Source organism: Arachis hypogaea, chromosome 18 (genome assembly GCF_003086295.3).
Source record: "Arachis hypogaea cultivar Tifrunner chromosome 18, arahy.Tifrunner.gnm2.J5K5, whole genome shotgun sequence".
Classification (NCBI taxonomy): domain Eukaryota; kingdom Viridiplantae; phylum Streptophyta; class Magnoliopsida; order Fabales; family Fabaceae; genus Arachis; species Arachis hypogaea.
The window spans coordinates 132,447,909-132,475,016 of NC_092053.1; the positions used below are offsets into that span (position 1 = coordinate 132,447,909).

General features: G+C 28.8%; 2 protein-coding genes across 3 annotated transcripts; one reads left to right on the top strand and one right to left on the bottom strand.

Moving 5' to 3' along the window:
• Nucleotides 1-1,875: 1,875 nt before the first annotated feature.
• Nucleotides 1,876-7,900, top strand: LOC112770899 (protein PSK SIMULATOR 1). Of its 2 annotated transcripts, none has more exons than XM_072224590.1 (12): nt 1,876-2,329; nt 2,970-3,295; nt 3,403-3,495; nt 3,614-3,695; nt 4,199-4,277; nt 4,841-4,938; nt 5,073-5,136; nt 5,293-5,402; nt 6,229-6,345; nt 6,513-6,589; nt 7,098-7,142; nt 7,248-7,900. In XM_072224590.1, the coding sequence occupies exons 1-12, from the start codon at nt 1,937-1,939 to the stop codon at nt 7,738-7,740; spliced, it is 1,977 nt and encodes a 658-aa protein (XP_072080691.1). In that variant the 5' UTR covers nt 1,876-1,936; the 3' UTR covers nt 7,741-7,900. The 2 variants fall into 2 exon arrangements, with proteins under 2 accessions (XP_072080691.1, XP_025671161.1); XM_025815376.3 differs by having other exon boundaries at nt 1,884-2,329; nt 5,073-5,142; nt 5,299-5,402.
• A 5,689-nt stretch (nt 7,901-13,589) lies between these two features.
• Nucleotides 13,590-18,135, bottom strand: LOC112773162 (isoeugenol synthase 1). Its single transcript, XM_025818223.2, has 5 exons — nt 17,812-18,135; nt 16,723-16,857; nt 14,781-15,015; nt 14,473-14,676; nt 13,590-13,941 (listed from the first exon to the last, which is right to left on the bottom strand). The coding sequence occupies exons 1-5, from the start codon at nt 18,019-18,021 to the stop codon at nt 13,742-13,744; spliced, it is 984 nt and encodes a 327-aa protein (XP_025674008.1). The 5' UTR covers nt 18,022-18,135; the 3' UTR covers nt 13,590-13,741.
• Between the last annotated feature and the right edge of the window lie 8,973 nt (nt 18,136-27,108).

Below are 27,108 nucleotides of genomic sequence, written 5' to 3' on the forward strand. Positions count from 1 at the left end.
TGATCAATTTTTATTCTAAAATTCGATTAAACCACTAACATCTAGAATTTAGTACTAACAATTCGATTAATTTGATTGATCAACTCAATTAGTAGCAAATTATTTTATTTTCAGAATTTAATCTTTAGAGTAAAATAGTGGTTTATTTACTCTATTTTTTTTCTTTTTTTATTTTTTCTGGTCAAAATTCTGAAGAGTTTTTGACTTTTTGTCCTTGTGTTTTTGTTGGGTTGTTCCAATTTTCTTTGTTTTCAAACCGTTTTGCTTTGCCCCTTCAGATGGCTCATAAATTCGGTCTGGTCTGTACGCTAAGAAATGGTTGGACCGAATATTGTTATTAATAAATAATAATGGTCAAAATACCAATTTATTTAATTGCAAGCTTTTCTTAGTCTCTAATCGGCTCTCATATTATTCTTTTTCTTTAATCATTAATATTTAGAATTTTAGATTCCACTCAATTTTGACTAGAATAAGTTAATTCAAGTTGATTTTTTTTAAAAGAAGCATTTATATTTTAATAGGGATTAACTGATTAAGTCACGGAAATATATATGTGAATGTGACTATCCAAGTGTCACTAATATTCTTCTTATAACTAATTTCAAAAGAGAAATAAATAAATAATTTTGTACTTATGAACAGAAATAAATAATTTAATAGTAATATATAAGTATATTTATACGTAATTAAAATTTAAAATTCTTTTGAAATTACACTATTATATTATATATCGATATAAAGAATTAAAGACCATTTTAATACTTGATTTGCAAATACAATTAAGTATTCAAAAAATTTTAAATAATTTATAATTGTCGTCGACCTTTCATAAGTTACTTATTCCCCTAATTGCGCAATGAAAAAATCTAGGAACCAGCAATTTTATTAAATTCTAGTCAGCACGTAACCAGTAAAAGAAAAGTGAGCCATTAAATGAAATCTTACACCAATCTCACACCATTAAAATTATCATTGATGATTATTTGATGGCTACAAATCACAAAAATTACTGCTGTTTTAACACTCCTCTTGAGCAATTGTTAATGGTAAAAACTAAAAAAGGCTGTAAAAGAAAATGGATGCTAAAATGGGATACATGTGATCTTAGTACAACAAGATACATTGATACAATTAAAAAAAGTGGTAAAGTAAAATTCTCTGGCCTCATTTAAGTATAAAAAATAAATCTTAATAACTAAGTAATTAATTAATTGATTAATAAAATATTGTTTTGTTGGCACCCTTTGAGAAGTAGGTAGACTTTTTTTCCGGTATTCCCAGCTCAAGTTGTCAAATGATGTTTTGTTTTTATTTGATTTGTCTCATTGCATCACTTTTCTTTCTTCTTCCCATGGTTTCTCTTTCATTTTTTTTTTATTTTCCAACACTAATCTTACTAAGAAATTGTATTGTCTTTTCTTAATTAATAAATTACGAGATCAATATTTTAAAAAAAAAAATTAGTAAAATAGAAAAAAAATAAAATTTGTATAATTAAAAATATAAATTAAATACATAAAACTTAAATTTTACGATATTTAAATTGTAAAATCTTTTGTTTTATCGAACACATTTAAAATTATAATGTCAAAATATCTTAAGACTTAAATTAAAATTTTAATTATTATGTTTAAATGTAAAATAAATATAAAAATATTAATTATTTAATATTTTTATTTTTAAATTAGTATTAATAATTTTCTTATCATTACAAAAAATAATAAAGATGAAGAATAATTTAAAAATAATTAACAATATTAATGGGAGCAATAATTCACTTCTCTTAGTTAGTGTCATTGATTGATTAACGACTACAAATCCATAATCCATAATAATAATAATAATAATAATAATAATAATAATAATCAACTACCAAGTCCAAAGGAACAGAGAGACACAAAAACACAACACAAAGAAAGTAAACAAAGATCAAATGAGTCATGGGAGAGAGATGGAAGGTGGTTCAAGCTCAAAGATTGAGTTTTTGATCTGGCTATCTCAGGTCATGGGAGGTCTTTGTTCAAGGTCTTCTTCACAAGATGATGACATGGTTTTTGTTTCCAAGACTGGTGTTGGTGGTGGTGGTGGTGGTGGAAATGTTATTGTTGGTGGCACCACCAACAATGGTGGTGGTGGTGGTGGTGGCAGCACCAATGGTGGTTCCTCTTTCACTACTGCACCTGTTGTTGGTGAAACAATGGAGAGGAATATGAATATGCATGCTGAGATTAGTGGCAATACTAATAATGATGAGGAATTCTATGATGGAATTCCAAGGTTCAATGATACTTGTTCACACAACAAATCTAGGTCTGGAAGGTCTAAGGTTTGGTTTTCAACTTTCAATTCTCTAATTTTTGGTTTTTAGATATGTATTAGTGTTAGTAATGTTGATTGCTATGTATTTTGTGATGCTGTTAATCTCAATTTCTGCTCAATTCGCTCACAAATATTTAACCTGGTGAGTTTATTAGGGTTTGGAATGAAAGTTGTAGGACTATACTAGAGGATAGGTGAGGTGTTAGTAGTTTTAGTTTCAGAGTCTTTTAGGTTATTATATAATGTAATCAGGAATGAAAGGGAGAAGAAAATCTTTAGTTTGTTGGTTTAGTTTCGCGGTTAATTTTCGCGGAATACTGTTGAACATGGAAAAGGGGACAAAAGATTGATTTATTTCTATGATGAAATTGGTATCTCAAAATATTCATAACAATACTAATGCTTGATTGGCTTAAGTAGTTCGGCACTTATTTTCGATTAGCGAGTTTTCGGGTTGAAAATAACTAGCCCTGTGAGAATCAAAACCCTTAAGCTTAGTTTTCGATTAGTTGATGCTTTAGATAAGTAAATTAGAATAACCATACCAATCACAAAGGTTTGGTTTATGGTTTTGTACTTCTGGACTCAATTGACTTGCTTTTCAATCTGTAGTGTATGAGGAATGAAAAAGGGTCTTCTTATTTCAGGTCTCAGAGGTGGGTTCACGCCTCGGTAAAGCTGGTACAATTGGATTTGGGAAGGCAGTTGAGGTTTTGGACACACTTGGGAGTAGCATGACAAATTTAAATGCCGGAAGTGGGTTTGTTTCTGCGTCAGCCATAAAGGGGAACGAGATTTCTATCTTGGCATTTGAGGTGGCAAACACTATTGTCAAAGGCTATAATCTCCTGCAATTTCTTTCTAGCAAGAACATTCGACATTTAAAAGAAGAGGTGCTTCTTTCAGAGGCTGTGCAAGATTTAGTGTCAAAAGATACGGATGAACTCCTATGGATTGTTGCTTCTGACAAGAGGTAAGCATAAGATTTAGTCGAAGTTATTTGGTTTATGTTTCATTAGGAACCTCACTTTCAACTTTATGACCTATGTACCTGTGTATGATTTCGGATCTTGTTTTCAGGCAGGAGTTGAAAGTGTTCTCTGATGAGGTGATTCGTTTTGGAAATCGATCGAAAAATCCTCAGTGGCACAACTTAGAGCGTTACTTTGAGAAGTAATATAAATTGTACTCACTCAATTCTTCTAGCCTTTCGTTCATTCAAACCAAATATGTTTAGCTCCTCATATATTTATTCTAGCTGCTTTTTTGTTGTAAATTTTGGAACTAGCAGAGAAGCAAATGCTCCAAGACAGTCAAGAGACGAGGCAGAATCAACGATGGAACACTTGATGACTTTAGTTCAATTTACAGCTGTGAGTGTATTCCTCTTGAATCTTGATACTTTTGAAGCTGAAAATATAAGGAAGTTGCAATAAGAGAAGAAGGGACTCTGTGTAAAAGTATATTTAGTAACAATGTAGTCAAGTGGCTAATTAAATTTAAAAATTATTGCTAAATAACCACTCTTTCTATGTTGTTAACCAGTTAAGGGAATGCTTGTTTTTGAATGAATATTGTTTTTTTTTTTACCCCTGAGGATTCCATTTCCATAATTTTCCCAAAAATGTTTTATCAGGAAAATTGATTGGAAGATTTTTCACTAGCTTTCTTATATTGTTGTATTACATGCAGAAATTGATGCCGTTTACATATATCAGGATTTAAATTAAGCTTAAAGTCAAATGACAAATTTCTGTTTTTAACCACTATAGCTGTTTAGTTATCTGTTGGATACAGTGGCTTTTTCTTTATTTCTTTCTTTTTTTCAAAGGGGTATTCAATCCTAAGAGAAATTGGGTTATGCTTTTGGCCACAGGAATTATACCATGAATTACATGCTTTGAATAGATTTGAACAAGATTATCAGCATAAATGTACAGACGAAGATCAAAAAGGTAACCATGGAGTATTATTACCCTTTGAATAATATGTAAAACTTTATCTGAAAAGTTTGACAAGAAATTTTTAACCTAAAATCCAAAGATCTTGGAGGAGTCTTGATCAAATACAAATCAGACCCTTATTTTTGCAATGCACACAACTTGATGACAAGACTTATTCAACACTGAATTATCGATCAATTAATTGGATCTAAGACAGTGAGAAAGATATATGCAGGACTCTAAAGTGGAAATTTGAAATAGAAATCTATATGTTATGCTTCAAATGTACCCTCTTTTGTTACACTCCTTTTCCATCTGCCTTTGGGTCTCATAAAAAATTCATAGTTGCCAAATCACCTACTTTGGGTTTCCTCTGGTTATTTCTCAAACTTTTATGGAGCCGAAACTATATATTCTTGTTGGGAATGTGTTTGAAGCCCTAAACCTTATAATATATTGCACACTTTTGAAGAAATACTCAACTTGATCCATAAGTTTCACCTTGCAACATGTTATATATCTAGCAGTATTTCTTTCTTACAGATGTAGATTTGACCTTCAATATTTTTGTGTAGGTGATACCCTTGCATTCTTGAAGGCAGAAGTTAAAACTCAAAAGAAGCAAATTAAGCATATAAAGAAAAGGTCACTTTGGTCTAGAAGTTTGGAGGAGGTAATTTTTTATTGTATTTGATCCACTTATAATTTCAGAGATAGTAAAGAAAACTTTCTATTTATACATTCATGTTCTGCATAACTAGAGAATTGAGATAAGTTGTATATAATTCATAGTCTAATATATTGCAGATTATGGAGATGCTTGTAGACATGGTGCAATTTTTGAATTCGGAGATAAACGATGTCTTTGGCACTGCAGGTATGTACCCTAAAGGCTATTAGATCTTGTTTGATTCACTTTATTATGATTTTCTAGCACCTAATGTTAATACTTTTCTATTATCTATATGATTAACTTGGTTGACATTATTGATAAAAGTTAGTTCCTTTTTTGTTTATCCATGGATACCTGCAGATGTCCATAGACCATTAGTTGGACACAAGAACAATCACCAAAGATTGGGCCCTGCAGGCCTTGCTTTGCACTATGCAAACATAGTGCTCCAAATCGATACTCTTGTAAGTTATCGGTCTTTATCGTGGTTACTTCATTGCAGTTCTGCTCTCTTTAGTGCCTTCTGTTGAACTGTGTTTAGATATAACTAATTATAATTCTCGAGTGAAATTGGATGACATGAAAAGCTTAACTTTTTCTAATGAAAAAGTTATCAGTGTTACTTAGCTTTCACTAGAGTTAAAAGAACAAGTTAGTCTACACTATCATTGAAATTCTCTGGTTCACAAAGCATTGACTATATGTTCATCTCTTGATTGCACTCGTTGACTTCTTATGACTTTGTTTGGAGCATATTGTTGGCTGAGCTTAGTCGAAGCTAAAAATTGATAAACAAGGGCTCGACTCAAGTTCAAAATAATAGGCCCGGCCTAAGTTTAATAAGCTAGGCATTTAGTCATAAAATCAGTTGCAATACTAATTACAATATTTGATAATATATGTACCAGAAAATTAATAATAAAATAGCTCACAAGCCATTGAATTGGATATTGCCTAGTTTAGGTTTGATTCATTCAATAAACGAGCTGAACTTGTATCGTAAACTCAATTCCTAAGCTTATAATATAAACTTATTGAGCTGGTAACACACCAAGTTTGGAAATTAGCTCACTAAGTAGTTTGACTCACTTCCAATCTTAGCTGATACTATAATTTGGTAGAATCATTTGATTAAAATGAAAGGAGCTAGGTATCTATTTGCTTAATTCAAGAACTTATATTCTTTAAGTCAGCTTGTACTTTTATGTTTGACTATATGATAATTCAATTTATTCACTGCTGCCATGCTTTAAGTTTTAAGAGAATTTCAACTTTGTTGAAATTGTTCAGGTATCCAGATCCAATTCTATGCCTGCAAATACAAGGGATGCATTATATCAAGGCTTGCCTCCTAATATAAAATCAGCACTACGTTCCAAATTATCGTCTTTCCATGTTGCAGAAGAGGTGTGTTCATGTCTGCTTCCTTCAGCTACTTTGTTATTTTTGGTTATACTGCTTTCAAAGATCATTTTGATTCCCTTTTATTGAGCTTTCCATTTCAATTTTCATCTCCTTAATCTTTTCCCTGGATTTCGTGCTCTTTCCTCATAGATGCTTTCTGTTTCTTGCAGCTAACTGTAGCAGATATCAAGGATGAGATGGAAAAAACATTACATTGGCTGGTTCCGATCGCCACAAACACGTCCAAGTAAGATGTCTTCCTTTTTATTTGTCAACTATCTCCTTATGCTCATATGGGAAGCTTTCATCATACTTTTATGGTTTAAATATGTTTATAGACCTATAGTCTCTATTATAAATCATTTTGATTGGAAACCTCTAAAATATCTTATTAGGTTTTGGTCCCTTTGTTTGTAGCTATTAGGTTTCTGGTCCTTATTGCTTAGATCTAATGTTAAATGGTTATATTTATAGACAAGATGATGTAGAAAATTTGTATACCAGCAAAAACCAAAATTTTTAATAATTTTAAGATTAATTACCTGCTTTTAAAGTTTTTATATGAACCAAAGTTTGAAAGAACAGGGACTAAAAACAACAAAAGGGAAAAGAAAGAGGCAAAAAACTCTTGCAAGTACCAAAATCAAACGACTTATATTTATAGGGATTAAACATATTTAACCCAGTTTTCATTTACTTGATATGTAAGCTAACTCTTAATTATTTCTGTTTTGGTTGTTTCTAAATTGTATCAGAGCGCATCATGGTTTCGGTTGGGTAGGAGAGTGGGCAAACACAGGGTGAGTACTGAGTAGGAAGTATATTCTTTTTTGTGAACTAGAAACTTGTATGCTTTTCAGCATTATACCCTTTTCTGATATCGAATATTTGCTCGGTTCTTGAAGCTCCGAGGTGAGAAAGACTTTTCAGGCCGGCGTAATGCGGATCGAGACGTTCCACCATGCGGATAAAGACAAAGTAGAAAGCTACATTCTCGAACTTCTCTTGTGGCTTCAACAACTTGCAATCAGAAGCAAGACCAACAACGATACGGGAAAAGTGAAGCCTGCAACCAAGTCTAACCAGCAGAAGACAATTGACCAGCCAACGAACTCTCTGTCGCCGCCGTTGCTAACAATGGACGAGCAAAACATGCTGCAGAACATAAGCGAGAAGACACAAATGAGAAGGTTAAGTAAGAGCTTGGACTTTGATACAGTGAAGACTAGAATCACAAGGAGTTATAGTTATTCATCAAGAAGCAGTAGAAGAAGCAGTGAAGTGAGTTTTAGTAGGATTTGTTCTAAGCTTCTTCCTGTGATTGATTTTGATATTGATAAAGAGAGAGCTTTGGATGTGATTGATAGAGTAGATGTGATTAGAAATGAAAAGGTGTAATAACACACAAATTACATATATGGATAGATGAGTTGGACCTTTGTGTAAGTATATATCATGTTCATGTTGTAAGAGTTGAATACCAAAATTTTGTAGCACTTTTGGTATGTTTGAGTTTCTCAAAAGGGTGTCAATTATTTTTTCCCCTTAGATTAGACAATTTTTTGTCTTTGTTCTTTGTAAATGGTTACTAAGATTCATATTTATAGTTGTGTTGAGGTATCACAATTCACAAAATATAGAGAGTAGGTGTAACATTTATGTTTGGTTAAGGTTTGAAAACAAGTTACAATGGAAAATTGGAAACTAAAAAAATTTAAGCTAAGTGATGATTTTACCAATTTGATCTCAAGTGTCAAACCTTAAATACTATAAAAAAATCATTCTATACTCATTTGTAGTTTTATCACTTAAAAACAACTTTTTTCATACATTTCAAACACAGATTATTTAAAAAAAAAAACATAAATTAAATGACCACATAATTGGTTATTTTAAAAAACAAGAACTATTGAAATAAATGTAATTTTAAAACATATCCTAAAAAATTAAAGACTGATTTTCTAATTAAAATTTGTAAGAGATTAAAATATCAGACTTAACCTCTTTTTTAAAAAACTAATTTAGAGTATTAAACTTTATTTATATATTTTTTGTTCAGAGGCCTAATATCATTTTTTTGGACAGGGGCCTAACATCATTTTTCATTCTCATAAGTATGAAATGGTTATGGGCCTTACCCAGCAAAAGATCAGCACCCCCAGATCCATACCTACAATAGACAAACGAAAGAATAATAAAAAAATCACCACCAAAAGCTTAAAATAAAATTTATGCAAAAAAAAAAAAGAAAAGAAAAAACATTTCAAGAAAACCAAAAGCTGAATTGTAGGCTGACTAAAAAAGAAAACCTAAAACCTCAAGGACAAAGTAGTTTTCCCACATCCAATTTTCAGAAAAATATTTACAAATCCATTAAATAAAAAAGAAAAAAAAAAGAAAAGAGAATCCAAACAATAATTATATATTCTTTATAAAAAAAAATAAACAGTGATCCATCAAATATTAATTATTGTAAGTACTAATAATGGAAAATAAATTTCAAATTGTTAGTTGAGAGATGGAAAGAATTTTATTTCAACTAATATATTATAATGACTTGAAATACTCGTTTAATTCTTTGAGTTTGGAAAGGAATTGGCTTGTATAATTTGTTCTAGAATAAGGTGTATTTTTTATTTGTGTTTTTTTTTAAATATTTCTAACGTTTAATTTTATTTAATTTTTTTTTTACGTTTTTGATTTATTTAATTTTATTTTTAATATTTTTTATTTATGTCAAAATTATTTTTGAATATTTTCGATTTTATCTCTAATATTTTAGATAGAATTAACATTTAAGGATAATTTTAATACAAATTAAAAATGTTAAAAATAAAATCAAATAAAATTAAACTCTAAAAATATTTTTAAAAATTACGAATATTAAGAACAAAAAATCCATTTTATTTTTTTTATTTAACAAAAAAGAAAATAAAGTAAACATGAGAAAGAGCATGAAATCTTCAGGAATAATGGACAGCAGCCTGTGACATTTTCAAATTTCCGTATTAGTTTTTTTTTTTTCTCTTTTTTTTTTTTTTTTTTTGTCGTGGAATGCTAGACAGTCAATTTAGGTGTTTCAACTTCTGTATGATTATCTACTAGACTCCAATGCTTTATTATTTTCAAATACAGCAACCTTCCCTTATCATTAATTTTGGACTTTGGTGTCATAAATTTTTTAGGAACAGTATAGGTAACAAACAAGATTTTTGAACAATGTGCAAACAATGTGAATTAGTAGGGTTAAAAGAGTAAATTTAATTAATAGCATTAAATTAGAGTGTTGTATATTTTCATTTGATTGGTAGTTGTTCATGTTGTTCAAAATTTTCATTGTCCCCCTAGCACTTCCCAATTTTTTATCATAGTCAAATAAATAGTTTATCAATCTGGTTAGATGAACAATATAAAATACAAACAATGTGAATAATAAGCCATAGTTTAGATCTATTAACTATTTAATTTCACTTTTTAGTCCTTGCCTCAGTTGGATGATGACGTGTCACGTTAAGTGCTACGTGGCAGGTCAGTGACACGTGGCACTTGACATGTAAAAAAAAATTTTACTAGTCAAAATAGTCCTTGAAAGTCCAGACATAAGTCATTTTCATCCTTCAAATTTTAAAAATTACTCAAACTAGTCCTTATATAATTTTTTTATTTTTCTTTATAATATTAAATTTAAAATATTTTTTGATACTACTAATTTTAATAGAAATGTAATTGACAAACAAAATATTAGTAATTGTATCTTTTCTTCTTAAAAATTTTTTCAATAAAATTATCTCTCTCCTTTAATTCTTCTCAAAATCTCTCTTATTCTTTTCTATTCTAAAACCTTTTACTTACATTATTGCATTTTGCTGGAATATATATATATATATATATATATATTCAAAATTGAAATGTATGTATTTATTAACCTAAACAAAGTTATATGCTCAAAATCAAAATTTATGTATGTTAACCTAAATAAAGTTATACCACTATTTTTTTTACTACATCTTTTTTTTTTTTTTCATTACGGTATTACGAGGAATGTTAGAGGGCCAGCAACTTTTGTGATTTGTAGCCATCAATGATAGTTTTAATGGTGTGAGATTTTATCGAATGACTCACTTTTCTTTGCTGGTTACATGCTGGCTAAAATTTAACAAAATTGCTGGCCCCCTAGACTTTTTCCAGTATTATTACCATTAGTATTACTTACATATAGGATGTAATGGTAGTAATACTTAGAGTCAAAATTTAAGAAGATCCACAAATTTTACTTCAATTTCTATATAAACTGGTAGCGATAAACCAGTTTTTCAATTATTGAGTTTTACTATATAAATTAAATAATAATAAAAATTATAATTTTAAAAATTTTAAAAGATTTAAAATTTAAAATAATTACTATATTATTTAGTAAAATTTAAAATATTAAATTTTTAAATATATAATCAACAATAATTTGATAAACTCATTTAAATAAAAAAAATTCACATAAAAAAATTACAATTTAAAAATATAAAATTTTAAAATACAAATGACAAAATAACTTTATAAAAATTTAATTATTTTTATTATTTTATGTAAAGAGAATGTTGTTTATTAAGGTTTAAAAAATAATATTAAAATTAGTGATATAAAAAAATATTATAAATTTAATATTATAAAAAAATTATATAAAGACTAATTTGACTAATTTTTAAAATTTGAGGGATGAAAATGACTTACGTATGGACTTTAAGGACTATTTTAACTAATAAAAAACTTTTTTACATGTCAAGTGACATGCCACGTGTCACTGTCACGTCATCATGCTACGTGACACTTAACGTGACACGTCATCATCCAACTGATAGAAGGACTAATTTAATTTATAGTTTATCTTTCAGGACTAATTTAATTAAACAAATTATTCAAAAACAAAAATAAAGATCGTGTAATCTTTTAGAACGAATTTGAGCATTAACCCCTCATTTGGTCTCCTTTAATGAATATATTGTGTAGAACTGCTGGCGGTACATTATCTGGAAATGGTAGTGCTGCATGCAAACAATATCATAATATAAATTAATTTATTAAGAATTATATATGAGATCGAGGAAAAATAAATTGCGCTTTGAACTACACAAATTAAATTAGTAAGCATGCTAATTTAATTTATAAAAAACTAGTAACACTATTCAAAAGAACTTATTGTAACATTATTTTATTTGAAGTATAAGATGCATGTAAAAAATAAATAAAATAAGATAATTTGTTTTAAGATTTTATTATTTTCATACAATTAAGAGTTTTAAGATTTTATTTGTATAAATTATATACATATATAATAATAAGATAATTTATTTAACTTTTTTTTTTGTAATAAAAACCATTATATTATTGGTTTTATCTTTATATATGTATCTTCTATTGAAACTATATAGAACTTATTTTCATCTCAATTTATTTTCCTTATTAGTTTTTTCTTCCTTTTTTTTTTGTCGTGGAATGCTAGACAGTCAATTTATGTGTTTCCACTTCTGTATATATGATTATCTACTAGACTCCAATGCTTTATTATTTTCAAATACAACCACCTTCCCTTATCATTATCTTTGGACTTTGGTTTCATAATCTTTTATCATGGTCAAATAAATAGTTTATCAATTCCGTTAGGGAACAATGAGAAATATAAAAAACATAAACAATAAACTATATTTCAAGCTCACTTATTATTCAATTTTATTTTCATTCTAAATTTATTATTTTTATTTAATTTCATTTTGACCTAATTATATCCCCTTCTAACTCAAATTTTCTTTTTACCACAGTCAACCGTTTGTCACCTGCTTCAACGCGCAGCCCCCTCGCCCGCGAGGAAATTCCTGAAATTATTCTTCTAAAAAGGACAGCTCCCAAAATATATTATCATAATGAGATTAATAAGTAATAATTATACTTAATGATAATTTAAAATAAAATTGACTTTTATGTAAAAAAAAAAAAAAAACGTATTAAATTATTAATTAGTGATCTTTTTTTAGTGGCTAAGGATCTTTTACATTTAGTGAGAGGTCTTTGATTCAACATTCATTTAAAACGAATTTTTATATAAGTATATAATATATACATATATATATATATATACAATGATGGAAATTCAGGTGCAGTCAACTTCACGCTGTAACAGCTTAGACCACCTGCTAGCACGATATTATCCGCTTTAGTACACAAGACCTCAAGATAGGGAGAGGTATCGACACCCTTATAAAACATGCTTTATTCCCCTTAACTAAATGTGAAATCGACTGTACTTGAGTCTTCACCTTTTCTTTTATCAATTTGAAATTTTAAGTGAAGTAATTTGATGACAAAAGGATAGCTTAAAGCTGCTCAAGAGGCTGTCTTGAAGGGGAAAAAAATTGAAAAGAAGAAAAAAAATAAAAAGGATATCCCAAAGTAGAAAAAAAAAACCCTCTCTTTTCGAAGATTTGATCTCTTCAACTCAGTTTCTTCCACTTCTTAAATCCTTACCCAGCTTCATACCCTACTCTTTAATTAGCTTGTTACTCCTCCCACAATCTCAATCTTTTTTTTTTTTGGATCTGTTGAGCTTAGACGTAGAATTATTAGAAATTATGCATTGTAGATTATATTCATAAAATTTTATATTATTATGAAATCATTTGAAATACTCTTTTCATAAATTAAAATTGACGCTTATAGAAATATTGAAAAGTACACTATACTATGAGTATGAGTTTTGGAATATAATCCTGTTGATGTTTAAATTTTATAAAATCATTACAAATAATAGTCACAATATATAGATTATTGTAATTCAATGGCAGATTGGATTAATAAAAATTATTTTCTATAAAGAAGACAAAATTGTGTAACTTTACTTAGCATTACCACATGATAATACCATTGAATTTGAACTCCAACTCATATATTTATTTTATTGTAACTCATCATTTGCTAAATGATGTATAAAATACAATAATACATAATATATTGATACAGTAATTGATCAACTTCAATTCTGTCTGTTCTCTTTATTATTGTGATGAAACTCAAGAGCACAAAAATAATAATGTTTAATTACTCTGTTAGTATCTATAGTTTTGTGAAATTTTCAGTTAGGTCCCTATACTTTTTTTCTTTTTAATTAGGTCCCTGCACCAAATTTTTTTTTCAATTAAGTCCCTCTTAGTAGTAATTGACTTAATTTTATAGGGACCCAACTAAAAAAAAATTGGTACAAGGACCTAAATAAAAGGAAAAAAAAGTGTAGGAACCCAATTAAAAAAAAAATTTTGGTGTAAGGACTCAATTAAAAGAAAAAAAAATATAGGGACCTAATTAAAAATTTTGCGAAACTATAGAGACCAGCAGAGTAATTAAACAAAATAATAACTCATCCAAATGTGGCCAATTTAGGTTTTGGAGCATTAACCAAGCAGAGATCAAGGTAGGCATCAATAGAAGTGTATTTGTATTCAGGATATAATTTTGAAGCCTCAAGGTCATTTTTGGAAATTTCATAGCTCATTTGGTCTCCTTTAATGAATATATTGTGTAGAATTGCTGGAGGTACATTATCTGGAAATGCTAGTGCTGCATGCAAACAATATCATAATATAAATTAATTTATTAAGAATTATATATGAGAGGAAAAATAAATTGCATGCTAATTTATTGTAACATTATTTTATTTGAAGTATATGATGCATTTAAAAAATAAATAAAATAAGATAATTTGTTTTTAAGATTTTATTTGTATAAATTATATACATATATAATAAATAATAAGATAATTTATTTAACTTTTTTTTTGTAATAAAAACCATTATATTTTTTAGAGAAAAGGATAAATAGGTCCCTAACCTTTTGTCCCGCAGATATTTTTGTCCCTAACCATTGAAAAATGCTTTTAAGTCCCTGACCTTCACAAAACTTGGACGGATCAGTCCCTCTGTCTAAATACCTCCGTCAGGGACTGATCCGTCCAAATGCTTCCGTCAGAGACTCATCCGTCCAAATTTTGTGAAAGTCAGAGACTTAAAAGTATTTTTCAATAGTCAAAGACAAAAATATTTGCGGGACAAAAGGTGAGGACCTCTTTTTCTCTATTTTTTATTATCTTACTCTCAGTGAGCTTGATAATTTCTTCCTCTGGAACATGAACTCTTTTGAAAGTTTGACCAGTCTTCTTTTCCCACAAAGATAATAATTCCAACTGAGTAATTATATTTCCTTCGGGTCTATATATAATTACTCGATTTTCAGCTCTTGGATCTGTTGCTACTTTGAGAGTGTAAGCAGCCACATCTTTTTCGTAATTTAATACAACTGCATGCAAATTAATTAATATAATAAGATCTTATTAAATCCGATTTTATGAAAAATTAATATATATTTAAGGTTAATTAATAATATTTTATTTTTATTATTACCCTTGGCTTGGCCAGTGCCATAAAGGGTAATGTGAGGGAGGGTAGTTTTGTCATTTGGATGAAGCAAGTAATCAACAAAGTAAGAAGCAAATGAATTTGCAGAGACAAAAGTGTAGGGAATGTTTGCTTCCTCAATTGCCCTTCTTATCTTCCTCTTGTTCTCAAGAATTGCCTCAAATGGTGGAAGCCCACTCACCCTATCAACTTCATTTCCAAATTCTGATGGAATGAATCTCTGCCACACATATATATAAATGTTATTATTTAGGTTCTAACTTCTAATCTCTCACACTCATCAATTATTATAAAGAAATAAATTTAATTTTGATAATGTACTGATAGTATAATAATTTATATATATAATTATTTAATTATTTTATTTGTTTAGATTAATATTTATGCATTAATTATTGAAAGTAATTATTTTGCTGATGTAATAACACGTACATAATTTGATGTACGTTAAAAATTTTTTACACTGATAGTACAATTAAAATTAAATTTTAAAAAAGTGTATCAATATTAAAAATAAATGCAAAAATATTAATTTCGTTTAAAAACAATACTTACATGTATGTATAGTAATCGGCAATAATAACAATCTATCAAATAATTAAAATAATTATTTTAACGATTCTTATAATTTTATTCAATTTTTAATTAAGTGAAAACATCAACTTATAGTAAAAAAAAATTCAAACAAGTAGTTCTCATAATTTAAACATTGTGCTTAACCCTCTAGCTATATTGTATTAATTTAACTTTTGTTTTTACAAAACAAATAAGGATTTATCTTGCAATATTCGAACTTGATTATAACATTTTAAACCAAAAGGGACATGAGTGAAAAATATTCGTACAAAATATAAACACTTAATATGATTACAATATTTTGCACATAGAAATACATACTTAATTACAATATTTTTAAAATAATTAAAATTGAGTTAAATTATAAAATTTTATCTAATATATGTTTTGCTATGTATGTGAACTCTTTGTAATATAGTAAATTCTATGGTGTTTATAATTTGATGTTCAACTTTTAGTTAGTTTATTTTTATGATAAATTTTAAATATTTAATAATTATTTATTTTTATATTTTTAAAATTAAATATTAATTTTTAATAAATTAGACAAACATATTTACACACTATAGCAACTACTATCATTAGTAGGGTTGGCGAAACGGGTTGAATCTGTCGGACCGATCTGGTAAACCCGTTAAAAAGGGCGGGGCGGGCTAGGATTTGGAACCCGCCAAATTAAAAAAATCTGCCAAACCCGCATTGCTAAATTGGCGGATTTTGGCGGGGCGAAGTGGGGCAGGCCGGTCCGCCGAGCCGAACATTTTTATTTTTCTTTTTTTATTAAATAAAAGAGTGATTACTATTATAAAAGTAATAATCGTAGAATTTTCAAACACTTTTTTTTGTTTTTATTATTTTTTTAGTTATTAACTTTATTTATTTTATTTTATAATTTTGAATATTTGTTCGAATTATGTGACTTGTTTTTTAAAATAACGATAGTTCTATTGACAAATATTATTTTGAACAATTTTATTGAAGTTAAAAATAAAAAAAAGATAGTAAAAAAATTATATTATAATTTGACTATTTTTTATTTGTATTTGATTTTTTAATTATTATTTTTTAGTTAATTTTAATAAATTTTATTTAAAAAAAAAAACGAGTCAAACAGACTAACCCGCCGACCCGCTAATCGGCCAATTTGCAATAAAATGAACGGACTAGCATTTTAAATTCATTTTAGTTGGTGGGACGGACCGGCCCGCCCCATTTATGAGGCGGGCCTAGGCGGGGCGGGGCAGGTTAGGGCAAGGCGGCCCACTTTGCCACCCCTAAATTCTATCATAAACAGTTTAAAAATATATCATCATTTCTTGTTGAATGTATTTAGAGAGAGAGAGAGAGTCACCTTAATATTATTGGCTTGTTTGATAGCTCTAATTATCTTGAGCTGCTCTAAATGTTGTGGAACGGCCAAAGTGGAAATGACAATATCAACCTCTTTTAGAGCCGACACAAGCTTCTCATGTTCATCAAGCTCACCCTATTATTATTAATTATTTCACCATTCAATTCATTATTACCATACAATAATAAAATGAGGTAACTTAATCAACAAACAATAGAGTAAATATTCTGCCTGATTTCTGTTCATACTTCTTAAAAAAATTGCTCGGTTCTTAACATAAAATGCGTGATAAAGTGCATGTAAATTATTTGTTTTCCTTTTAAAACTAAAATAAGTGGATAATCACAAGTACAAGATATTACTACTAAAAAAATCACTTTTAATAATAATAAAAACAACTACTAATATATTTACTGATAAGTAAATATTATTCGTCTTATACTTTGTCGCTAAAAAGTTCTAATGTCAATTATATAATTACTAATAAAATATTTTTTAATAGCCGTAAAAAATATGTATAATTGTCATTATTGTATATATAATAATAAATATATAATTATCGTAAAAATATAAGTTAAATAGATATATAATAATTATATATTATGTTATTATTATTAAAAATTTGCACTAAAAATAATTTTTATTGTAGTGTATAATTATTAACATATGCATATAGTTCAACTAAAAAAATAAATCAATATTGATGACCATAGAGTGTAAATAATCAATTAATATTTAGCGTATTTATGTAATAGCAAAGGCACATTAGAACGCCAACGAGTTATAATTTAAATGGTATAGTCTTTTTTTTTCATCTAAAAGTCTTGAGTTCGAGTTTCACTCTTAACTTTAGACAAAAAAAAAAAAAACACAATAGGACCACTCTGTTTAAAAGATCATGCCAATTAAAAGAGAACGTAAGTAAATTTTGTGAAGGAAAATTTTCTCACTATCAATAATAGTGACACTTTATACCGTCGCTAATTGGTCGACGCTCAAAAAGGAAGTAATAATAAAGAAGAGGATGCTCTTAGAAAACCAAAAAATATTATATGTATCTAAGATTATATACATTAAATTATTAATTACTTGGAATATGGTGACACCCAAGGATTGAAGATCCTTGAGAACTTGAAGCTTGGAAGAATCGTTGGGTTTGGAAGGACGAACATAAACATAAGTTGGATGACCCATGGAAAGGCTTGCCTTCACCATGAATTTACCAAGATACCCATTTGCAGCAAAGATGAGGATCTTGTTCTTTTTCTTCTCATTATCATCATAATTAATAAGAACCATGGCTCCTCTTTTTAATTATACCTTCTTGATTTGATTTCACCAATAATAATACTATTGCTGCTTAAGGTGTCTAGAAATCTCTCTTATTATAGATAGATGATTCTCGTGGAAAGAACGAAGTCCTATTTATAAAAAATGAGGTATATGCATGGTGGTCAGCAAATGGTGTGAAATATATTATATTATATGATTTTGGAGGAGACAATAACTTTTTCTTTTGGATTTGTATCAGGATATTTATCAGATCGGAAGTCTAATGACTAATCCCTCGACTACTGAAAATGCATAAAGTAAACGATTCTCTCAAATAAATAATTTATATTCCCATCCTTCACGAGAGACTGTGTAGGATCACAAACTCTTATTCATTGGTGCCAACTTGCATTGGTGAGGAGATAATAACTAAGTTGTCAAATTTTATTTTATTTTTTAGTTTACTTAATGAGCTTTTATATATAATAAGTATAATTATTATACTAGTTATTTTATATTATTTAATTCATACACAATGATCTCGATATTAGTTAAAATAATATAAAAAAATACGTCAAGATTATATATCAATTTGAGTTTTAATGAAAATAAATTATTTTGTTTTACTTGAACTATGATTTAAAAAGAATTAATAGTCAAATATAAAAAGATTTCTAGGGTTTAATTGGTCTTTAATATACTAATATATATTACTTTGCAACATTTGTCCATTCACTCCATTGGATAGCTATATATTATTTGATCTTGATAAAGAGTCCGTAAATTTTAGTTGAAAAAGATGAAAGAATGACACATTAAGATTAAATATTTTTCAAAAACGTATAAAATATTGACTTCTTTCTTTATTTAGAAATATAACAGCAATAAATATTTTCTTTGTTGCCAAGTGGGCATATATACACCACTCGTCATCAAAGTACTTCTCTATCATGCATGCATGTGTTCCTCATGTTTGAGCATAATAATAATGATAATAATAATAATAACATTATATCATGCATGCATGTGTTCCTCATGTTTGAGCATAATAATAATGATAATAATAATAATAACATTATATCATGCATGCATGTGTTCCTCATAATAATAATAATAATAATAATAATAATAATAATAATAATAATAATAATAATAATAATAATAAAGGTGTTCCATAATGCAGATTTCACCTGGATGCGATAATTAGGAGTTGTTTTAGCAATGTAGATCATTATTATTTAAACCTGAAAACTATGATGGCAGATTTGAGAAAATAAATTGAATACAAGTTTGAATTAACTAACAGTATGACATTATTCTATATTTTCAGTTAATTAAATTAAAAAATTTAAATAATTATCTAAATAAGAAAACTGACTAAAGTGTGACGTCACAAAACAATATCCTATATCATCATATGTATTCACATTAAGTTATTAGAACAAAAATTAATGAAGAAAGTGGAGTTATATATTGTTATATATGGTATATCATCATATATATACTACTATATTTTTTAATTTCTCTGCTTATAAACTTTACATATTTTAACTTATTCATTTATAATAATAAACAATTAATGATGATGTTATAAATTATCTAATCCGTTTTTTACTCCCCTTAACGATGTTTAAGAAAAAAACATTTTCATCTTTATTTGATATATAACCACCCAAAGTGTTTACAAATGTTTAAAATAAAAGCTGCTTTTACTGAAAAGCTAATAGCAAGAAATAAAATAAAAAACTTCTTTTATTCATTATAAAAAGTATTTATAAATTTGATTTAATATTAATAAACAATTATTAACTGATCGTTCATATATTGTTAATTATAATAATAATATATAGTATTATTTAGTTAAAAAAATACATACAATTCTTTAAGAACGGTGTATATTTAAAACATTCTATCTATTAATTAAAAAGACACAATTCTTTAAAAATGGTATATGTTTAAAACATTCTACCTATTGACAATAGAAGAGTTATAATAATTTATGTACATAACAAATTATAATTGCTATGTACAATAAATATAAATAAAATCTTTGTTCATTATTTATACAGACTAAAATGTATATTTTAACTATTAATTTTTTTTTTATTCAAAAGAGCAGATTTTTTTTTAAATCAATTTTACAAGATTCTCGATCACAAAGAGAGAGGTGGCATCACTATAGATGCTAAACAACACAAAAAAATCTCAACCAAAGTATATAAAAGATCAAGCACAATACATCATTTAAAACAAAACATCATCTATCATATTCATACCACCACAACCCCAAACAAAGTACAAACCACTCCATTAGAGAAAAGATGCCTTGTCCCAAACTCTAATGTCCCTTTGACATGGCCATCAAGACAAAAAGAGAATGGTTATCATACACAACTCAGAAAAATATGTATTGCTAATGGCAACTGCTTTATCAGGAACACTCACATCAATAAATTTTTTGGCAATCTTTAGATTTTGCAAAGTTTTTTCAAGTACTGAAGTGATTGAAGTCGTTTAAATTTGTACAATGAATCTGTAAAATTTTTTAAATTATGCAGCAGATTCAAGAATTTATTTCTTTCAAAATTAAAGTTCCATTGTTTGTAGTCTTTTCTTGATGTCCAATGCACTCATCTTTGATTATTTGACATCACCTGCAGGTTTTTTATTCTTCCAATTGACTCTTCCAAAATAAATTGTTTCACTCTCTGAATTTCATCTGCCATTAAGTTACCTGCACGCATCATAGAATCACAGAAAAAAGCCACCAAATAATTATTTGCAGTTATAAGATATCCTCTAGTTGCTACATTTGTTTTTCATGGATAAATTCTACACAAAGCCACCAATATAAACTATTTTGGTTATTCCTTTGAATGATATCTTTCTTCATATGTGTTTCTTCTACCTGCATCCTCTCTTGTTTCTTCCATTTGATGTAGCCATCCCATTCTTTTCAATGATTTTTTATTTCCCTCCAAATATCCTCCACTTGATCTACTTTATTATGGAATATCTTTTGATTTCTCATTTTCCAAACCACCTAAATAACTGCAAACTAGAGATAGATCCATCTCCTCTTTCTGCACTTAGTTGCTTCTTGATCGCACCAAGCCTCCAAAAATTATTTTAACTCTGCTGATTTAACCCATTGTATCCCACCATATTGAAATACTTTTGTCCATAGAAATTTCACCAACTTGCAATGAATAAAGAGATGATTTTCGTTTTTTTCATGTCGTTCACACAGCCCATAAGTAGTCTCACTGTCTCCTATAATATTCAACCTTGCTAACTTTTTCTTTGTATTCAGACCTCCCAAAATTGCAAACCAAGCTATCATTTTCATCTTTGGGGGAACGGCTCCTCTCCATATATTATCAAAGAAGTGTTTAGATTCGACAAAACCAAAGTTTTTCTCTACAGCATTTATCATTGACTTGATAGTGAAGCTTCCATCTATCATGAACGTCCACACCACTTTATCCTCTGTACCTACATTTAAGAAAATATTTTGCAAAATAAAAATATAATTTCTCACGGTGTTTACGCTCCCACTAAAAAAAACTCCTCCTCCACCGAAGGTTCCAGTTCTAGAAGAGATCATCCCAAAAACTATAATTTGCAATCACATCATTCTTGTTACTCGATATGACAAAGAGTCTCAGAAATTTATCTTTCAGGCTAAAGTCTCCTAGCCACCTGTCCTCCCAGAATTTCATTTTATTTCCATTCCCTACACACATCCTTAATCCGTGATTCGCAATAATCTCCATAGGGACATTTTGCTTTACCCCATTAATTATGTCTTTCCATGGTCCAGCAGAGTTTGTGACTTTAAAGTTATGAAGAGAAAGCTTCATATCATTGTAAAAAGTCACGATCTGCTTTCATAGGGGTTTATCTTCCTACACATATCTCCACCACCATTTGAAAAGTAACGCTGCATTTTTGATAATAATGTCTCCCACTTCTAACTTCCATGTTCTTTTGGTTTTTGAATTTGACTCTAACTGATAGTTGGCATCTTCTTCTTACCATCCTTCTCACCCCAAAAAAATGCTGATTGGAGTGTAATTATTTTTTTCTCCGCTGCTTTGGGCATCTTGAAGAGGCTCAAATAGTATATTGGGAGATTATTTAAGACCGCCTTAATCATTGCAACCTTTCAACTCTAGATAGAAGTCCTGCCTTCCATTTGGATAATTTCTTTTCTATATTTTTTAGCACCAATTTCCAAGTTACTAACTCCTTTGGATTAACACCAAGAGGGATGCCCATGTAAATTATAGGTAATTTTTTCACGGAACAGCTCATTTCATCCGCCAAGAGCTTCACTTTCGATACTGCCATATTTACCGAGATCAAAGTAGATTTATGATAGTTTATTTGCAAATCCGACATCATACCAAAGCAATCAAGAATTCTCCTATAGTTCTCTAAAGTATCATGATCAGGAGGACAAAACAACATTGTATCATCAATGAATTGGAGATGGGACAATATAATTTTTTCTGTCCCAATCTCCAAGCCATTAATGAACTCTTTTTCCCTTGCCAAGCACAACATTCTATTCGACATTTCAACTGCTAAAACGAAAGGAAGGGCGAGATAAGGTTACCTTAGTGCAGTCTTCTCCTCATTTGGAATGGCTCAGTTCAGCTTCCATTGACAAGTATTAACATTGTTGCTGTTTTGAATAGTCCTTGTATCCATCCCCTCCAAATGGCACCAAATCTCATGCGTTCAAGAACATGATCAACAAAGCTCTATCTAACAATGTCATACGCTTTTCTAAAATCTAACTTCACAATGATTTCCTTTGTTTTCTTCTTTTTCAGCCATGCAACTATTTTGCATGCAATAAGGAGTCCATCAAAGATTTGTCTATCTTGTATAAAAGCTGTTTGAACTTCACCTGTTAAACTTTCCAACACCGCCTTCATCCTTTTTATCAGAATTTTTGAAATGATTTTATATATGCCTCCAATCAGACTGGTAGGTTGAAACTCCTTCATCTCGCTCGGAACGTCCACTTTTGCTGCTAAAGTGACCCAAGTCATGTTTAGCGATCTCGGTAAGAAGCCTAATCTAAAGAAACTCATCACTGATACACTAAATTCTCCTCCAATAATTTCTCAAGTTTTCTTAATAAAGTACATATTGAAACCATTAGGACGGTGACTTTGTAAAGCCACAATTCCAGACCGCTTCTTTGATTTCTTTCATTATGGGTTGTTTTTCAATCTCATCCGCCTACTCACTAAATATTCTACTCAGCAATTCCTCCTTGATTTTTATCTCTAGCATAACCTTTTGGTGGTATAAGTTCATGAAGAGCCTTCGAGCTTCTTGTTTGATTCTTCTAGGATCCTTTACCCTTTGACCACCGCATCTTAGCTCCACCACTTGTTTTCTTCGATTCCTAATTGTTACCATAGTGTGAAAATATCTTGAATTTTTATCCACCTCTTTAATATATTTCTCCTTTGGCATTCGCTTCCAATATTCCCCTTTTCCTCTTATACCATAACTCTAATTGACCTGTCAATGCCTTCCTTCTACTCAGATTGATTTATACCTCCTCTCCTTTCTCTAACTTAATCTCCACTTTGGCTATTTCTTTTTCAAAATTATTTATCCTTGCATTGATGTTCTCAAAAACCTTCTTATTCCATCTTGAGATCTGCTTCTTCAACAATTTCATCTTGTCCTGAGTTAGAATGTTACTATTGTTAATTAAGAAATTCAGGTTTCATTATATTTTAGGAGAGTATTGTCATCAATCCTATAGCAACTAAGTGTAAAGACAAATATCTCTCTAAAGAAAGTAATCTAATTGTGTCTTGAAACCATCTTCATATACCCAATAATTTTAGAGAGATATTTGAAGATGGCTCAAGATCAAAACACCACATTCAAGGTCATGAATCAAGAGTTTGTCAAGTTGGATCACTTTGATGGAATAAATTTCAACCGTTGAAAATACAAGATGATGTTTCTTCTTTCGGTTCTCAATCTTGCATATATGATTGACCCAAAGACTACACCAATTGCCTATGCTGCTGAAAATGTCACACCGGAAGAAAAGAAAAAGATTACTCAATTAAATAAAAAACGTGATGAAAATACTTTTGCATGTCGAAGTTATATTTTCAACACTTTATCCGACCGATTCTATGATCTCTACATATCAATTCAATCATCATTGGAGATTTGGAAGTTTTTAGAAGAAACGTACAACACTGAACGACAAGGAACATATAAGTTTATTATGATGAAATATTTCAAATTTATTATAAATGATACTATGCATGTTATGGATCAAATTCATGAATTATAAATCCTTGTAAATAAACTTCGTGATCTACAAGTGGTGATCACTGAATCATTATAAGTTGGAATAATTATTTTAAAATTTTTTTTATCTTAGAATGGTTATAGGAAGAAACTTTTATATCTTGATAAGGACTTTACAATTGATAAATTACTAAGACATATGTATAGAGAAAAAAACTAGAAAATATGATGTTGTGTATCTCTCTCAAAGTTTTAAAGTGAATCATATTGGTGAAGACAACACCAATAAGAAGAAAAAAAAAGTTATTAAAAGATTCAAAGAAAGACAAGAAGAGACAAAGAGAGTGTCATCATTGTCACAAGAAAGGACATTACATCAAAGAATGTAGACTTCTGAAAAAAGAAGTACCAAAGACCAACTTAATGGAAGAGAAGAATTTAATTACTATGATTGTAGAAAAAGTACAAAATATGCATAATGACATGGTTATAGAACACAACATGGCAACAAAAGAAAAAACTGTACATTAGTGAATATGGTTAATTCAATATTACTAAATGTAAATTTGTCTTACAATTTATGGGGTGAAGCATTATTGACATCATGTCATATTCATAATAGGATACCATCAATACAGAAATATTTCCCCTTATGAAATTTAGAAAGGAAGAAAACCTAATTTGAATTATCTGAAAGTGTATGGGTGTTTATCTTTTTATTGTGTTCCTGATCAAAAGAAAACTAAATTGGGGCTAAGAGCCATAAAAGACACTTTCATAGGATATGCTTAAAATTCTAAAGCATATGGAATATTAGACTTAGTGTCTAATGTAGTTGTTGAATCAAGAGAGGTAGAATTTATTGAAAATAAATTTATCAATGATTCAACTTTTAGTTCAGAATATCCCTAAATGATACTAAATTTCATAAGAAATAAATAATCAAAATAATAAATGTCTAAGTGACAAAGAATCAATTGAACCAAGGAAGAGTTTGAGAATGAGAAAAGAAAAGGACTTGGGTCCAGATTTTATTTCTTCTCAGATTATCACCTTTTTGGTAGAAGAAACTAAGAATTCTGTGACAAAAAAAATTCCTATTGTGATGAATATAGAGGGTGATTCTTAAACGTTCAAAGAGGCTATGACTTTAAGGGATTCTATTTTTTGGAAAGAAGTAATAAATAATGAAATGGATTCAATATTATCAACAATACTTGGGTCTTGGTTGATTTACCTCCAAGATCAAAGCCTATAAAATGTAAGTGAATATTTAGAAGAAAGTATAACACTGATGATTCATTACAAATCTTTAAAGCAAGGTTAGTGGCCAAAGGATTTAGACAACAAGAAGGTCTGGACTATTTTGATATCTACGTACCTGTGGTAAGAATGATTTCTATTAAGACTCTTGTAGCATTAGCATCCATTCACAAGCTTCATATACATTAAATAGATGTTAAAACAACTTTTCTAAATAGAGATCTTAATGAAGAAATTTATATGGAGCAATCAGAAGGCTATATACTATCCGAAAATAAAAAGAAAGTTTATAAATTAATTAAATTTTTGTATGGTCTAAACAAGTGCCTAAACAATGGCATGAAAAATTTGATTAAGTGGTGTTATCAAATTGTTTCTCACTTAATAGTACGGATAAATGTATTTACTCAAAATTTATTAAAGATTATGCAGTAATTATTTGTCTATATGCTGATGATATGTTAATCATTGAAACAAATTTAGAAAGAATTTGTGTAGCGAAAGAGTATCTAACTTTTAAATTCAAGATGAAGGATTTAAATGAAGTTGATATAATATTAGGCATAAAGTTGCATAAGAATAAAGTTGGCTTTACTTTAAATCAATCTCATTATATCAAAAAGATATTGGAAAAGTTTGATCATTTCACAGTTAAAGAATCCAATACACCCTATGATCCTAAGTTTAAATTAAAAGGAAACATGGGAAGACCTATAGCACAATTAGAATATGCTAGTGTTATAGAAAATTTAATGTATGCAATGCATTGTACCAGGCCTGATATAGCATTTGTTATGTATAAATTATCAAGGTTTACAAAAAAAATCTAGCAATCAATATTAGAAAGTTATAACAAGAGTTCTTGGTTATCTCAAGAAAACCATAAATTTGGGATTACATATAGTGATTATCCCACAATTTTAGAAAGTTATTCTGACGCAAGTTGGATTACAAATTTTAGTGATAACAAATCCATTTCAGGATAGATTTTCACCCTAGATGGTGGAGCTATAAGTTAGGCCTCAAAGAAACAAATATGTATTACACATTCTACTATGAAGGCTGAGTTGTAGCTTTATCAGCCACAGGTAAAGAAGCAGAATGATTAAGAAATTTGTTATATGATATAAAGTTTTGGCCACAGTAGACGACAACCATTTCAAATTTTTGTGACAGTGAATCAACCATGTCTCGATCATATAATAAGGTTTATAATAGAAAGTCTAAACATATAAGTTTGAGACATGAATTTGTGAGGCAACTAATAGATGATAGTATAATTACCATCACTTATGTAACATCTCAAGGAAATTTAACCGACTTTTTAACTAAAGGTTTGTCAAGGGATAAAATCAAAGAGACTACTGCTAAAATGGGATTAAAACTTATTATTGTTAAATGATGATAATCCAACATTATTCTAGTAGACCACTAGTTTTAAGGTTTAACGGGTAATAACAAGTTATTTAACAATTGAAACACTAAAGTATAGGATTTAGTGCTATTTACAATAAATTAGTAGGGTGAGTTAAAACTCTTAATGAAATTATG

What these genes read in the sequence shown, in the direction of transcription:
- LOC112770899 (XM_072224590.1), top strand. Translation starts at nt 1,937, where the DNA reads ATGAGTCATGGGAGAGAGATGGAAGGTGGTTCAAGCTCAAAGATTGAG. An exon ending in TTAGAGCGTTACTTTGAGAA is followed by an intron (nt 3,496 to 3,613) that starts GTAATATAAATT and finishes TGGAACTAGCAG; the next exon opens with AGAAGCAAATGCTCCAAGAC. An exon ending in GGAGAGTGGGCAAACACAGG is followed by an intron (nt 7,143 to 7,247) that starts GTGAGTACTGAG and finishes CGGTTCTTGAAG; the next exon opens with CTCCGAGGTGAGAAAGACTT.
- LOC112773162 (XM_025818223.2), bottom strand. Translation starts at nt 18,021, where the DNA reads ATGGTTCTTATTAATTATGATGATAATGAGAAGAAAAAGAACAAGATC. An exon ending in TGGCACTGGCCAAGCCAAGG is followed by an intron (nt 14,677 to 14,780) that starts GTAATAATAAAA and finishes ATTTGCATGCAG; the next exon opens with TTGTATTAAATTACGAAAAA. An exon ending in AATTATCAAGCTCACTGAGA is followed by an intron (nt 13,942 to 14,472) that starts GTAAGATAATAA and finishes GTTTGCATGCAG; the next exon opens with CACTAGCATTTCCAGATAAT.